General features: G+C 47.1%; 1 protein-coding gene across 1 annotated transcript; it reads left to right on the top strand.

Annotated features, from left to right (window-relative positions):
* Positions 1 to 2,211: 2,211 nt before the first annotated feature.
* RAB11B (RAB11B, member RAS oncogene family) lies at positions 2,212 to 12,436 on the top strand. Its single transcript, XM_031557105.1, has 5 exons — positions 2,212 to 2,302; positions 2,900 to 3,095; positions 4,244 to 4,437; positions 5,998 to 6,078; positions 10,635 to 12,436. Exons 1-5 carry the CDS (start codon positions 2,227 to 2,229, stop codon positions 10,778 to 10,780), a joined length of 693 nt encoding a protein of 230 aa, XP_031412965.1. The 5' UTR covers positions 2,212 to 2,226; the 3' UTR covers positions 10,781 to 12,436.
* The last annotated feature ends 876 nt before the right edge of the window (positions 12,437 to 13,312 follow it).

Here is a 13,312-nt window from a genome sequence, read left to right as displayed (position 1 = left end):
AAAAAAAAAGAAAAAAAACCAACAACACAAAGGAGCAAAATCAGCCCCACGCCAGAAGGAAAAAGGCACACAGCCCAACAGGCAAAGCCCTCCTTCCCTATCTGTTGGCTTTCTGTCCTTCCTTCCTTCTGGGCTGTTTGGGACCGGATAAGAAAGGATGAGTATAAACAAGATTGAGTGGGATGAAATCTCCACTCTCATAAGAAAACAAAGAGGATCAGCTCCCCGTTCTCCCCCTCCTTACCTTTCCAATGATGGAATTAAGTATTGAGGGGAAATTGATGTAATGAAAACATCAGTGCACTCGGAGCGTTCTGACCGAGCCTCTGCTCTGCTGCTGGGATTTGATGCTCAGATTTGAACTCTTTTCAGTTGAGTACAGAGGTGGGAATGGCCATGGATGACAGCGGGAAAGACTGATTTCATTTTCTTATGCCCGAGGTTACCCAGAAATGAAAGTCATTTCTCCAGCCCCCATTTCCAAAGGAAACCTATTTCCACATACAGCTGGCTCCGACTTCTTTAGTGTTCCCTCATGCAAGAGAACTCCACTGAACACCAATCCGTGCTGTCAGTCGGGCTCCAGGAACGGCTGTTCCAGCAGGGCTGTAGGAAGGCTGTGTGTTATTGGCTTGTAGGCTCGAGCATGCAGAAGGTCCCAACTAATTCCAGCTTTGGGGATGTGAGTGTGGCTGCAGTCAGAGCTGTTCTGCTGAACCGGTCCCTCTCTGTGTGCTGTTTCCCTTTTTCCTGCGCTGATCCCTGTGGTCTGAGCTGCTCGTTTTATTGATCAGAACAAAATGTTGTTTGTTAACGCAGTCCTGGGAGAACAAGCTGGGTGCTGTGTGTGGCTGTGAGGGTCTCATTGTGGAGGCACTGCAGTGATGTAACGCAGCAGAGGCGGGGGTTCACAACTCTGCTCCCAGCTAGCTCTGCAGCTGGGACCTCTTGTGCTGGGTTCTGGGTGGTTTGGATGGAATTGAACGTATTTTGTAGGTTTGGTGGTGGAATTGAATGTATGGCCTTTTAATATTGGCTAGAATATCAGAAGCTGTGTACCTATTGAGGTGTGATCTCCGTGTTGATTTTCCTCCTGAGAAGATCAGCTGTGATCAGTGTTTGTTTTACAGATGACATCTGAGATGGTGCAGATGGACTCCTGCCTTATGGGGGTGAAAAGGAAGGAAAGAAGTGTCCATAGGGGGGCAAAAATGAAGGCTTGTGGAAAAGGAGAGTGCGCCGATCAGAGCTGAAGCCCAACCAATGTTTCCATTGGTTATTGGAAACAAATGTTGATCATGTTATTCATCAATATCTGGCAACCTTATGTACTGAATATTTATGATGAGCTGTGCTGGGAAGAGGTTTAATCCTCTTTATTGTGTGAAGGAATAGACTTCTTTTGACAGATAATTAACCGGTCTGTTTAAAATTCCATGATAAACCTGATCTTGTGTTAACAGATCTGCAGTGCTTTGCAGTTGGTGATGGTGAGTGCTGAGCAGCAAAGGGTCTCGGGGCAGAGCTGGAAGGAGGGGAGGCTGAAGGAGCAGCCCTGCAGATGTGGTGTAAGCTGGGCACGGGGGATGGACGCCTTGTTCTGCACTGCTCCACTTGATGCTGACTTGTTGGTTCGGATCATTTCCAAGTCCAAACCAGCGTTTCTTGCTCTTATCAGTGGGGCCAAAGGCTGTTAAAGGGGTGTGATTTCACGTGTTCTGATGGATGTAGTAAGGGTTTGGGCTCTTGCATTTGGTTTAGGGCTTTCTTTTTAAGTCTGCATTTGAACAGGCAATATTGTTTAGTAACCCGTTCCCAAGCTGGGGAAATTCCACGAGATCTGACTGCTTTGGTCCAGAAGCTTAAAGGCACCTTCTTGCTCTGTTCCCATAGAAAGTAGGGGTATGTGGGTCTCCAGACTTTGGGTCTCTCTGCTAAAAGAAGAAATCTTTGGTTGATGGTTGGTTGAGAACAGCAGATTGTAAGGTAGAGAGAGCACGAACTTGTTGCTGAGTTTGGGTCGGGTTGCCTGCCTTTATTACTTCTGCATTCAGTAGCATCTCAGAAATGCTCTCCCCAGCTCTGCCAGAGCATGGAGCAGCCGCTGAAGGCATCTGAAGGTACCCAGACTGCAGTGGGTAATTAGCAAAGTGGCGCAGGCCACCTGAATTTTCTTCCTGCGGCCAGTGGAGTTAATGGCCCAAGGTCTTTTTGCAGAGTTCATGCATGAAACTGGTCATCTTCACGTGGCAGAGGACAGAAATGAGTCCAACCTGGAGAGGCAGCTGTGCTTCCTTGAGCTGTATGTGCCTCAGAAGGTTTGGGATGAATGCTGTGAGTGCAGGCAGAGCGCTGCGTGGAGTTGGCTTCGGCTGTCCGGGGTGGGGAGGAGTGGGGTGGGAGCTGCCAAAGCTGGAGCCTGAAACAATGGCCCGAACACAAAATAAAGCAAAGCTGAAATAACAGAGGGACCAGCCCAGTTCGTGGCCATGGGAGAATGCTGGTGAGCTAATCCAGAAAGCGTGCAGGGAGGGGTGTTCTCTAATCTGCTGTGGATGGATCGGGAGGGTCTAGAAATCTCTCAGCACTGATGTTTTCCTGTTAGCATGGCAACACCTTGTGCGGAGGCAGAGAGTTTCAGTCTTTCACTTCTCATCTAATCCACTCGTTCTGTTGGGTGAAGTCCTGCTGTTTTCTGGTTTGTTTGTAGTATCAGCTGTCTTCCTGTGGGGAGCGTGTTGGTGGACGAAATAACTGAAATAAATCGCACGAAAGGCTGGGCAGGCAGGGGGCATCTCATCTCCCTCATTGCTGTGGGTCCTGCTGAAGCAGCCCAGCAGCCAGGGAGCACAGTGCTGGTGTGAGGAGTTAATCTGGAAAATGATGTCCTGTCTTTCAGTTGTGTTGATTGGCGACTCCGGGGTCGGGAAGAGTAACCTGCTGTCACGCTTCACACGCAATGAGTTCAACCTGGAGAGCAAGAGCACCATTGGGGTGGAGTTTGCTACCAGGAGCATCCAAGTGGATGGGAAGACGATAAAAGCACAGATCTGGGATACTGCAGGACAAGAGAGATACCGTGCCATTACTTCAGCGTGAGTACCTGTCTTTCTTTGGGACAGCAGCAGCTACGTTTACAGGTAGAGACTGAATGAAACGCGTTCGGGTGGGACAAAATCCTTACAGCATGTCTTGCTGTAGATCCAAGTGACCAGGTAACAAATGTCGTGTTGCTTGATTAATACAATGAAAATAATGTTTAGATTCAATGTGAATGTCACAGCTGTCAAAATGAAGGCCAAGAATGCATGCTGAACATCCAGTAAATAGGAATCACAGAATCACAGAATTGTAGGGGTTGGAAGGAACCTCTAGAGATCATCGAGACCAACCCCCCTGCCAAAGCAGGTTCCCTACACCAGGTTGCACAGGAAGGCAGAGATGGGAGTCCTGACTGCAAGCACTGAGCGCGGCTGTGTTTTGAACAGTGGTGTTGAAAAGCTTTTAGATCACCTTCATAATGCAGGCAGCATCTTAAGATGCAACATCTTGGTGTAAGTAGCAGACAAAAGTGTCTTTTAGAGGGGAAAAATCCAACCAGCCAGTGGCAGGCCTGATTATTGCAGGGTTGAAATTTCAGTGTTAGGAATATATCACTTTCTGAAGGTCCCAGCTTGTTGTTGAATAATGCACAGATGAAGCCGTGTATGTGAGCCTTAAAGTGAGGGGAATTGTTCTTCCAAGGCTGTATAGGTTAGGTCAAAATGGGAGAGAAATAGGAAAGCACAGTCCAAAGGGAATGATGTGTAGCAAGAGAATGGGAAAGCAGAGTAATAGAGAAGTAGATGCCAGTAGTTTGGTGGCACAGCAAACAGGTGCTGGTGGAGCAGGAGAGGCACAGTTGTGTTGTGTGGGATTGTGGATGTCACAGGAGTGGGGATTGGTGTTTGCTGTGTTGTGCTGAGCCCTCGGCTTGTGTTGAAATGTGCTGAAGGGCAGATTGTGTTAGCATAGCCTGGGGTCCCCAGTTCTGTTTGGAGAGACAGGAAGGTCAGCAACAAATACTGCCATTTCACCAAGGGTTACTTTCCTCACTGAAAGGTAAGTTATAACGTCACAAAAACCCACCGAAACGTTTGGAACTCGTTATCAGGGGATGGTTATTAAAAGAGAAAGAAAAAAGCATGCAGAACTGCAGCACTTGCATCAGCACAGCTTTCTGAAGGTGTCTGTGTGCTGCCAGGTATTACCGCGGCGCCGTCGGGGCCCTGCTGGTCTATGACATTGCCAAACACCTCACCTATGAGAATGTGGAGCGCTGGCTGAAGGAGCTGAGGGACCACGCAGACAACAACATTGTCATCATGCTGGTGGGCAATAAGAGCGACCTCCGCCACCTCAGGGCTGTGCCCACCGACGAGGCCCGTGCTTTCGCAGGTTGGTGTGCAGCATCTCCAGGTGCTTTCTCAAGTTCAGTGTGTTGGTGCAGACTGGAATCACTCTATTGTCCAATATTTAACTTTTGCCTTATGCTTATTTTGGTGTAAGAAAAGGGTGTTGAAGATTTTGCAGCTGGCTTGTTAAATAGTGGATGTGGTTTCTTGTTAAATCTCATGTTTGTAAAACACCATCCTTGAGCTACCTGATATCCAAAGCACAAACATTTCCTCTAGGAAGGCTAAAAAACAGCAAGCAATGTTTAGAGGAGAAAGTACAACATATAGATCATAGAATCATAGAATGGCCTGGGTTGAAAAGGAGCACAATGATCATCTAGTTTCAACCCCCTGCTGTGTGCAGGGTTGCCAACCACCAGACCAGGTATCTGTCAATAGATGTCAAATATCACAACACAAAATGTCTCTCCTTCATTCCTAGAGGCCTGGTTCTATGGAGAGCTGCAAATGAATTCTGAACCTTCTCTTAGATGGTGCAGTTTCTGCTTCAGAGCCCTAACCTGGATAGTAGTGTCATCTAGTGTCATTTAAATGCAGTGGTCATCAGACTTGGAGGTCCAGTTGTTTTGGGAAAAGTCTTGTTGGTTATGTGAGCTGCTGCCCCTTGTTACTTCTCTCTTCCTTATCTTGCAGAGGATCAAATATTCTTGTGCCTGAATAGGCCAACAGATGTTCAATTTAAGTTGTGCATGTCAAGCTTGGGGCTGGAATTTAAGTATATAGCCTTTAGAATCCTTCTAGGAATATTACTAGGCTTGCTTAAATGCATTTCCTAAAATTTGCTACTAAGCAAGTACCCTGTGTATAGTGAAACTGCTTTTACATTTTCAGCTGAATGAGAGGCAAAATCTGTGTAAGACAATCAAACAAATCAGTAGGTGCCCTGGTTAGAGTATTACTTTGATCATTTGGCTCAGCACCTTACTTTCTGTCCCTGACTCCCTACTCTTAAACACCCGGGGATGGTACAGGTGTCACAGTTCCAGCTCTGTGACTGCAGTGTGTCTGTATGGGCAGGCTGTACTGCACAACTCCAGCTTGGATGCCTGATTATTAATTACTATTATTAACAGTATGTAGAAGCATCTTTTGTGCTCTAAGAGTCAAGAAAAATTACTCTGCTACCAAAAGGTTTGTTGTAATTTGGAGATGAGGCCTGTTTAGGGAATTGTTAGATCTGTTCATGTGTTACGAAATGCAGAGGAGTATTTAAGTCCTCTTGCAGTCAACACACGTTATCTTCTGCTCTTGCTGAAGTTGCTTCTAGGAGCAATCTGTGGCCAGATGAGGATAACACTGTGCCAGGCTGGGGAGAATGTATGGCTTGACTAAATAAGAACTGCAATGAGGAAAATATCCTAAAGCTGCAGAGCAGCAGTGGTCAGAGGTGCTGCTGCTGCAGCTGCGTCAGTGGTGCACCAAGTTGTTCCAGTAATGGGGGGGGGAAATAGCCAACAACCTGGACCTGGCTGATTGCCCTTTGGAAGCAAAAAAAGGTGCTGTTAAAGTTCCTAACTGAACCACTTGTTATTTATTACAGAAAAAAATAACTTGTCTTTTATTGAAACTTCTGCTCTGGATTCAACAAATGTAGAAGAAGCCTTCAAGAACATCCTTACAGGTAAGGTTTGTTGTGGGTTCTGCAGACCTACCATGGTAGTGAAACTTCCACATGGGCACAGTTTGCAGTTATTAAGGCTGTTGTGGAAGTGAGTGTTGGAAATGATTATTTGTTTGCAACCTGCCTCACCTTACCTCTGTGTTTTACCCCGACCTCACGTGCCTTTCTCCCCAAGGACCTGGATTTGTTCTAGGCTCCTAATATTCCAAAAAGTGAAGCCATTGCAGTTGAGCTGTTCTAAGAACACTCGTAGTTCCGTGCCAGCACAAAACCTAGGTGCTAAAGCCACAGCCTTGGTAGGAAGTGAAATGTTCCAGAGTGCTCTTACCTCTGAAGCTGGCTGGTAGGTAATACTGTCCAGAATACTGAACTCTTATACTCAGCTGATGGCACAGGTTGAATGCAACTGTGCACCAACAGCAGCTGCATGGTTTTGCCTTCTGGGAATGTCTCTTAAGATCCCCAGGAACTGTCTGGAAATGTGATAGTGGGAGACACCAAAATGAAGCTACTGAGTTCGTGGTGTCTCATTGCAGCTTCAGGACTTGCTGTGTATGTGGGAATGCTGTGTGGCTTATGCAGGAGCTTCACTGCATGTCGTATCAGAAGGGCTCCAGACTGTAGTATTCTTCTTGGGTTTGGTCTCTTTTAGACTGGGGCTTGGGATTTCCCATCTGAAGGGATGGAGCCCTTGCTCCTGGGATAAGGGAGTGTGTGAGGTTTAGGAGTCACCAGTAAAGCTTTTATTATTTCAGGATACAGCAGCAAGTCCTCCATATTGTGCTAAGCCAAAAAAGAAAAGCATGGTGAAAAAACATGGTGAAAGCAGTTTTGCTGATTGGCTCACAGTAGTTTTCAGCTGGTATTTGGCAAACTTGAGCCAAGTGCTTATTGCACCTCTGGGAGAGTGCAGTTCAGCTGTGTGCTAAATACAGCACATGGGGAACTTTCTCTTTCCTTGAGAGTGTTGTGGGCCCATAAGCCTGAGTTTTATGGTTAAAGGTTAAGAAAAAGAGCAAGGGATGAGGATGTGTATTGAGAGATATATAGGCTGCAGGTAGTGAAAGTGGGAAGCCCACAAAGCAGGAGATGCTTCAGATAAACAGTGCTTATCTCTGTATTTGCATCAGTTGAGGTGTGTAACTTCTGCAATGGGTTTGCCCTAATCGTGCTCTAACTGCAGTTAGGTGTTAGTAGGAGGCATATTTATGTGCTTGAGCACTCTGTGCTCCAGAGGATGTATTATTCTGGCCCCAGTCTGAAGTACTCTCTGCATCTAGGTAGCTCTGGGTCTGAGCTAATTTTTGGAAGCAGAGTGCTGGGAGCCGTAGTGCTGGCACATCCACATGCCTCACAAGGGAGCCAGCATGGGTCTGCAAGATCTAACTGGAACTAAACCCTGATAAACTTGAGCATCTCTGCTCTGCTCTAAATTCTGTCCTATGATGAGGATTTCTGAGCTGATAGATATCACAACACCCTTCTGAAACAGGTAAGGAATTTACCACGTAGTGGCACTTTCTGTTGGTCCAGTCTCAAAGTGCTGTTTGACACGATGGGAGGCTGCGTGCTGATGTGTCAAAGCATAATCTTCCACTCCTACAAATGCCACAGAAATTGAAGTAATTGGTAATTAGCAAAGAACCCTTAAATTTCAGTGTGGCATAAGTAGGAAGAGATCTATTGAACACATCCTGAGTTACTGTTCTGCCTCTGGCTGCCCACTGCAGTCTGAATCTTATCCTGAAGAGTGGAAAACTTCACGCAGTGTGTGTCCCTTCAGAAGCTCTTTGAGACCATGATGTGGATGCTTGGCAGGATCCAGTTCCTGACTTCTGCTTACCATAGCTGAATTCTGGGAGGATAAACTATTTCTGTATTCTCACCCTTATACACTGTTTTGTGGAGTTGTGCCTGACGTGCACATCCCACCATGTCTCAAGAAGAGCATTTCCTGAGCATTTTTTGTATTTTTTTGGTGACAAGATGCTGATTTCACTTAAATGAGAACGAGCCTTTGTTCTGGTACTGCTTGGTTGGCAGGAAGTGTCTGATGTATGCTGCTTGTTGGATGCTGACCAGAGAATTGGCTTTGTGTTGCTGTTCCTTGATTATACGTGGATGAGAGCCTAACACTAGGGAAATGGCTGAGTTTTAACCTGGTGAATTCTTGAAGGCTCTTTCAGGTTTGTTTTGCAGAGGTGGAAGTAAGCAGGCAGAAGCTGTGATGTTGGGGTTATTGGGTCTGGCCAGCTCTGATCCCAGGAGTGTGCTACAGTTAGAGATGACCAAGAAGAGGTGGGCAGGAGGGAAAAAAGGGTAGTCAAGCTGCTTCTGTGAGTAAAAAAGTCTGATGGATGAAGAGTGGATTACATTCTGCTCCCCAGCAAGATTTGGGTTGAGCTGCTGGTGAAGTAACTGGAGAATGCTGCTGCTGCTGCTGAGACAAAGCTGTAGAGAAGAGCAGCTGCAGCCTGAGCTCTTGTGCGGGGTGGCCTTGAGAGCAGGTGCTGCTGATCTGTGACACTTGGCTGGATCTGAGGTGACTCGTGTGGTGCCCTGATGGCTCAGTCATCACCATCCATCCTGTCTTCCCTTGTAGTGTTGTCCTGAGCCTGACTGTGCGTAGAGAAAATGGCCAGAGGTTTTTGTAGAAGAGTTCAGTACCGCCTGGTGTGACAGATGGAGCCAGAACTTTAGCTGAGGTCAAACTGAACTTTAGCCTGGGCAAACTGAGCTCAAGACACTGCTCAGGACAGCATCCTGGGCTCCCAGGAGAGCTAAGATTGACCAGTGCAGGAATGGCAGGGATGTGGCCAGTGAGAATGAGCAGTGCCGAAAGGGCTCTTCCCACCTCTTCCCAAGGCTACATGCCATCCTTTTAGGAGAGTGAAATAAACCTGTGCAGAGCAGTGGGCTGGGAGAAACCACGGGGAAACTGGAAGAGGGAGAGGAGCAGGTGCTTCCTTGCTGGCCATCAGTTTGAGGGATCATTAAAGACTGGGAGAAAACCCAGGTGGGTGCTGCCTTGAGAAAAAGAGGGTTTGATGATAACTCTGAACAGCTCATGTTAAAATACACCACTGAGCAGCAGAGAGGGGGATGTCACAGTGTCTGCACAGCCTCTCTTTTTCCCTGTAAGCAAAAAAGGACTGAAGACAGGCAGTGGCAGTGAGCTCAGCCTTGGGTTCAAGCTTCTATTTTAAATGGGGTAGATAGGTGCAGCTTCCTTTAGAAGAAATCACCTCAACAGAATGCAAAACAAAAAAAAAAAACAAAGAGCCCAAATCCTAAAATTCTCCATCGTTTTAAATCTTTGTTAATGGCTTTGGCTGTTCCTGCCTTGAGGCTGTGACTGTTTGAATGTGACCACAATATTTACTGCAGGCTTCCAGGGAAGTGCCTGCCCTTTTCCTGTCTCACAATGGAGGGAAGTTGGAATGAGGTCTTACAGTCAGTGAAATAGAAATATTTCCACTTATTTCTACTGATGGAGCAGGTGAAACGGTTTCTTTCTGAAAGCTTCTAGCCTGGAAGTCTGTCTTCAGCAGTTGGGGTTCTGTGAATCTGTGTGCTTTCAGGCATGAATTCCCTTAAGAATAGCATTTGCAGATCAACGTGGGGCTGTGTGGAACCTCTTTTCCACTGCCATGGACGGGGAAGCTGATTTGTAACAGAGAGGAGCAAGTGTTTCTGTAATTTGGTGGGGACAGCTTGTCAGAAGCTGAAGGGTGAAATGGATGCTGCCACTGCTGCGGTGTGATGATGTTTTGCAAGCATCCTTTTTCAGTAATGTTTTAGATAATGTTGCCCCTCTGTTTTAGTAATGAACATTCCTGCTCTTTTCACACAATCACAGAATGACCAGGGTTGGAAGAGATCTCAAGGATCACAAATCTCCAACCCCCCACCAATGCAGGGCCACCAACCTCCACATCTCACAGCAGCCCAGGCTGCCCAGGGCCCCATCCTTGCTGGCCTTGAACACCTCCAGGGATGGACGGGGATCCACAGCCTCTCTGGGCAGCTGTTCAGCACCTCCCCACTCACAGCAAACAACTTCCCCCTGACAGCCAACTGAAATCTGCCCTCCCTCAACTTCCAACCATTTCCCTGTCCTGCTGTCATCTCCCCTTTCCAAGAGCTGATCCCCTCCTGTCTGTAGGCTCCCTTTAGGTACTGAAGGCTGCACTGAGGTCACCCTGCAGCTTCTTTTCTCCATGCTGAACAAGCCCAGCTCTCTCAGCCCGCCTTCGTTCTGTCTTCCTTGCTTGAAAAAGATTTTCATGGAGTCCCTGAAAAGAATGTGACAGGAAGTAGGGAGACGGTAAGGAATCTCATCTTTAGGTCTTCCAGACGGAGCTGAGTGTCTGCACAGAGCTGGAAAGCCAACCAGGTGTTGCACTGCACAGCTGCTCGGCCTGGGTTCCCTTTCACAGCTAAAACCTTCCCACTCCTGGGTGCAGCCATCCTCTCTGGCAGCTCGCTGTGAGATGAGGCATGCTCTGTTGGAGGGAATGCCTTCCAGTGTTCTAACAGGTCTGTTCTCATTTCAGAAATCTACCGCATTGTTTCTCAGAAGCAGATTGCAGACCGGTCTGCACACGATGAGTCTCCTGGCAACAACGTCGTCGACATCAGCGTCCCACCAACCACCGACGGACAGAAATCCAACAAACTGCAGTGCTGTCAGAACCTGTGACCTCCTGTAGACGACTCTGATGCCCCTCACTTCGTCTGTGCTTCATCTAGAAACTTGTGTGCACTTCTTTATCTCCTGTGATTCAGTGACTCCCCTCCCCTCCTTCCTTCACCCCATCCCAGTCTTCTCCTTTCATCTTAGAGCTTAAATTGTAGGGCTAAAGTTCCCCTGCCTCTAAGATCCCCTTGAATGTGATGAGTTTTGGGCTTGAAATGTTGGCACTGATCTGATAGACATGTTTGTGTTGGAACATCTGCTGCTGGATATCATCCCATGAAACGCTCTCCTCAGATGGTTTTGAGCTTTGTTCTGGGAGAGAAACCATGGGGACTCGACTGTAACAGCTGAGGAAATAACTGCATTTAGGTTACAAGGCTTTTTCCTGCCATAGTCAGATTTTCTCTCCTGTTTCTGTAAACGCAGGGGAGAAATTAAAAGGAAATAGCTGTCCTATCCAACGCTCTGTTTTCTGTCCCAATGAAGTTTCACAGTGAGGTTTTTAGTGGTTGCACACACCTAAGAAAGCTGTTGAAAATAACCTGACTTCTGATGTAATTACCACTAGTACAGTTAGTCTGGCTGTGTAGTTTACTGTTTCCTGCCTGGGAAATCTTTCTCTCTTCTTGTTTTATTTGGGAACAATGAAGTATGTCTGCATTGCTTTTTCTGCCACCACCAATGCCTGTGCTGCTGGTGCAGGCTTCGTGAAGTGGCTTAATATTTATTCATGGCTTATGTTAATCAGTTAACATTATTGTACAGTAAGTGCCAGCATCTTCCTTTCAAAAAACCACCAACTTTTGCGACCTGTACCAGTAGGCTGATTTTGTACTGTAGATCAGTGTCTGAAAGCAGGACCTTCCCTAGTTCCAGGATTTATTTTGCATGCTGCTTTTTCTCTAGAATTCCCCTCCCGTTTTGAGTGAGTGAAGCAATATTTTCATGTCATGTATATACCTGCACTTGTAAGGGTTTTGGTTGTTGTTAGAGAAACACAATACTTTATACATTTTGTAAAACTCCTGCAGAACCATTGCATCTCAAACTTTTCTTTCACTATTGACCTTGTGCATAATCCTGACCTTTACTAAAAGGCATAATACTAAGTTTCACGTAACTACTAACCTGCTGCTTCCCTCTTCTTCTGTTTGACCGAATTGCAGACTGTAATTCTCAAATGATTGTACTTCAGTGGGTGTAACAGATCTGCCATCAGCAGGGCTAACTACCATAATATTTTGTTCTTGCTGAATGGGAAGAATGTTATCACAGCTCCATGTAGTTGCTCCTTTGCTAGCTTGTGAAAATCCTCCCTGATGATGACTGTCCATCACTCACTGGCTCTCTTACACTTGCATCCTCCAGTAAGCACTGAATGTTACGGTGAGGCAGCTCCGGGTGAAGCTGTGTGAAGGAGGAGGTGCTGATCTGCTGCTCTCTGAAGACGAGTGAAGCAATTTGCAGTGAATTTTTGCTCTGTATACTTCCGAATTCCGAGACTGTGCCTCACTTGATGAACCTACCTGCATGTTAGTGAGTTGAAATATACCCTGATACAAAGCAAATATGAAACTGTAAATTGTACTTGAAGGGGAAATCTGACATTCCAGTCTCAACTGTTCTGTCTGGTTATGTAATAAAATCAAGGGCGGTTAACTGATGGCTTTCACTTTGTTCACACTTCCAGAGGGATGCCTTTAATTCTGGAACGTGTGCACCTGGAGAGCTGTAGTTTCAACTGAAGGCAGCACGTGGCATTTCTACTTCTTAGCTTTGTTCAGGGACAGGTTGGAGGTGAAGGGGCGCGTGCTTGCAGCCCAGTCCCATTGCATGCTGATAGGAATCCCTCTTTGGGCACTGCAGAATGCTGCAGCATTCCCAGGTGTGCAGCAGGCCGGCTCTGCAGCCAGGCTTCAAACAGCTTTGTGTGGGCAGCCAGGAGGGAACGGCTCCAGCTCTGTTCTGCTGGATGAGAGCAGAACTCAGCTGATCCAAACTGCAGCCTGGGAAAGAGAAACGTGTTCCAAAGATGAGGATGGCAGCAGCACAGCAGAGTTCAGCCACAGGCACTGCTGCTGCTGAGTTCTGCACTGAAGGATCCCTTCCCCTTTCCTTCCCCTTTCCTTCCCCTTTCCTTCCCCTTTCCTTCCCCTTTCACAGAATCACACAATCACAGAACGGCCAGGGTTGGAAGGGAGCTCAAGAATCACAAATCTCCAACCCTCCACCAATGCAGGGCCACCAACCTCCACATCTCACAGCAGCCCAGGCTGCCCAGGGCCCCATCCTTGCTGGCCTTGAACACCTCCAGGGATGGACGGGGATCCACAGCCTCTCTGGGCAGCTGTTCCAGATCCTCCCCACTCTCACAGCAAACAACTTCCCCTGACAGCCAACTGAAATCTGCCCTCCCTCACCTTCCAACCATTTCCCCTTGTCCTGCTGTTATCTCCCCTTTCACAGAGTTGAGTTTCCTCCCCCTTTTCTCCCCCTTTCCTCCATCCTTTCCCCTCTTTTTCACTCCCTTTCTAC

This window comes from Meleagris gallopavo, chromosome 30 (genome assembly GCF_000146605.3).
Source record: "Meleagris gallopavo isolate NT-WF06-2002-E0010 breed Aviagen turkey brand Nicholas breeding stock chromosome 30, Turkey_5.1, whole genome shotgun sequence".
Lineage (NCBI taxonomy): Eukaryota > Metazoa > Chordata > Aves > Galliformes > Phasianidae > Meleagris > Meleagris gallopavo.
Note: the sequence above shows the minus strand (reverse complement) of the source record. Positions and strands in the feature narration are given on the sequence as shown.

Coding starts and splice junctions, on each gene's coding strand:
- RAB11B (XM_031557105.1), top strand. CDS start 2,227: ATGAAACTGGTCATCTTCACGTGGCAGAGGACAGAAATGAGTCCAACC. Junction 2,303..2,899: donor CAGCTGTGCTTCCTTGAGCT/GTATGTGCCTCA, acceptor CCTGTCTTTCAG/TTGTGTTGATTGGCGACTCC. Junction 4,438..5,997: donor CGAGGCCCGTGCTTTCGCAG/GTTGGTGTGCAG, acceptor TATTTATTACAG/AAAAAAATAACTTGTCTTTT.